General features: G+C 34.6%; 1 protein-coding gene across 1 annotated transcript; it reads right to left on the reverse strand.

The window, feature by feature from the left end:
• Positions 1-319: 319 nt before the first annotated feature.
• On the reverse strand, positions 320-2,126 carry LOC103855907 (putative inactive serine/threonine-protein kinase At5g11400). The gene is made up of 6 exons (XM_009132953.3): positions 1,808-2,126; positions 1,490-1,716; positions 1,269-1,404; positions 1,053-1,186; positions 790-907; positions 320-715 (listed from the first exon to the last, which is right to left on the reverse strand). Exons 1-6 carry the CDS (start codon positions 1,884-1,886, stop codon positions 408-410), a joined length of 1,002 nt encoding a protein of 333 aa, XP_009131201.1. The 5' UTR covers positions 1,887-2,126; the 3' UTR covers positions 320-407.
• Positions 2,127-2,424: the final 298 nt, after the last annotated feature.

A 2,424-nucleotide genomic window follows, 5' to 3' on the forward strand; every position in this document is an offset into this window, starting at 1 on the left:
AAATATAAATCATAGCCTAAATATAAATAATTTAACAACTTAAATTAGAAAAAAATAAAAATCCCAGGCGTAGCCCGGATTAATCCCTAGTATCTATCGTAATACTTGGGTTCAAGCGACCTCTCGTTGCAATCTTGGTCATATTAATGTCTTACATGGCTTATTTTATATCGCAGCAAAACATCTAAGAGTCTTTAACCTTTTCAGAGTCTCGTAGGCTCCAGTTTTGTTTTTCTCTCTTTGTCATAATATACAATGTCAGATTATATATTTCAGTTCTTATGTGTGGGCTAATCTTCCATTACATCTTGCAGATGTCTAACTTGTTAAGCGAGAATTATGTATTGATGAAGTTGAAAATGATTATTACAAATAACTTCGAACATTTTCAGTGTCAACTCTACACATTAGTCCTTAATATCTGCGATATCATTCAAACCATCCAAAACTTGTTGCATCGTTGGTCGCTTCTTCGTGTCCAGTTTGATGCATCTTTTGATGAGTTTTCCCATTTGTATCACCGCATTGACAGGATAGTCGTTTCCAATTCTTGGATCGATTATACTCAGGATTTTATTCTTATCGGACAAGAAAGGTTTAACCGAGATTGCACTTTTTATGTCTCTCACTCCTCTACGGAAAGCTTTTAAACCAGTTAAAAGCTCAATCAAGATCACACCAAATGTATAGACATCGCTCTTCATGCCCAAATGACCTTAAACATAAACATAAGTGTCTTTAACATCGAACCATCAAAAGATTAAAAGTTAAGCAAAAGAAAAAGTATACCTGAGATTACATATTCAGGAGGTGTGTAATCAGTTCTTCCAATGAATGCGGTCGAGATACTATCTTCAAACAAACGTAGCTCGTTTGATCCAAGATAAAACAGTTTCGCATTGTAGTGCTGATGAAATTCAAACTTGGTTGTTAAATTTTTTTAGTTAAGGTCACATAAAAGAAAAGAGGTACAAGAGTGGAATAAAGTCATTACATATAGTCACTAGTGAGGCATTGTTTTAGTTGTTGTGATCGTAACATAGAGTCATTACCTCGTCAAGGAAAATGTCATGCATTCCGAATTCTCGAGATAACGCTCTGTTATTAACGGAGTGGAGAAATGCAAGACATTGAGCTGTTTCAATGGCTACCTTAAGCCGTATTTCCCAAGACAATGTTTCTTCTTCTGTTGAGAGAATCATGAAACTGTATATTAAGAATCTACCCCCATTTTTTTAATGGACCCATCAATTAGAAGAGATCTTAACTTCCGAAAATATGAGCTTCAAGACTTCCTTTGTGGAAGCATTCAAGAACCAAGAGTGACTCCTTAACTTCACAGCAATAGCCTAATAGTTTGACCAAGTTTGGATGAGAAATCTTTCCTAGGCACCTAATTTCTGCCTGCTACTCAATAATTTTTGTGACCACCAGATACATACGTATAAGTGTAAATAAAATTGCATAAATATGGACATATCTTGGTTACCTTCCATTCTTCTAGTTCCTCGGAACTATGTAGAACACAGTGCATGACAGAAACAGCGAGTCCTGTTCCGTTTTTAGATGGAGAAAATGTGGTCTCATTGACGTATCCCTGGTAGAATAATCGACCAAAACCATTATTGTCAACTACAAGCCTATTATGTCCGAATTTCTTTGTTAGTTTCTTCACTTCCTTGGAGCTGAAGACTCTCAGATTCTCGTTTTCTCGCTCTATTTCACACACAAACATAGATTTGAGTTATGTATTTAGATATTGTACTATGTAAGCAAAGGTGAAGTGCATTTAGAAACAGAGATGTACCTGGAACTGGAGGGATGTTTAGAGGCTTGGGAGAAAATGAAGGAGCCTGTTCTTTGGAAGGTTGTAGACAGTTTCCCATTGTAGATGGAGATCATAAATCTGTAGATTTTCTTTTTTTTGTTCAAGATCTGAACATATCTTCATTTTGGTTTTTAAGAGGTTGAAATTGATTCCAAGTGTGAATGTAGCTTCAGAAAAGGTTGGATACTGCCTCAGAATTCAACCCTTTGAAAATATCTCTCATAAAATGCCAAAACGAGAGACCCCAAAGAAAATCAATAAGTCAACAATAACTTACAAAAATCAGGTACTCCTGCATTCATTCAACTATTTATTAATGATTTTATAATAAAATATGGACATAATCATAATTCCATTTAGTTGCATACTGCTATTTTCCAAGAAAATAAGGATTCTCCAATTTTCAGAAAATATATTTTTACCAACTTTTGTTGTTGTTGTTGTCAGTAACAAACAAAATGATACCAAAAAACAAACATATCAATATCATTCATTACAAATGGAGTTGCAAATAAAAGGGGTTAAAAGACCAGACTAATCTGTCAAACAACACATCACCACTCAGATTTGCATTTCCAAAAACTATACATTTTTGT

This window comes from Brassica rapa, chromosome A03, assembly GCF_000309985.2.
Source record: "Brassica rapa cultivar Chiifu-401-42 chromosome A03, CAAS_Brap_v3.01, whole genome shotgun sequence".
Taxonomy (NCBI): Eukaryota; Viridiplantae; Streptophyta; class Magnoliopsida; order Brassicales; family Brassicaceae; genus Brassica; species Brassica rapa.

Bases quoted from the DNA above. Each gene is read 5' to 3' on its own strand.
- LOC103855907 (XM_009132953.3), bottom strand. From the start codon at position 1,886: ATGGGAAACTGTCTACAACCTTCCAAAGAACAGGCTCCTTCATTTTCT. The intron at 1,405-1,489 runs GTAACCAAGATA...ATTGAGTAGCAG, and splicing joins AGGAACTAGAAGAATGGAAG to GCAGAAATTAGGTGCCTAGG. The intron at 908-1,052 runs GTAATGACTCTA...GAATTTCATCAG, and splicing joins ATGACATTTTCCTTGACGAG to CACTACAATGCGAAACTGTT.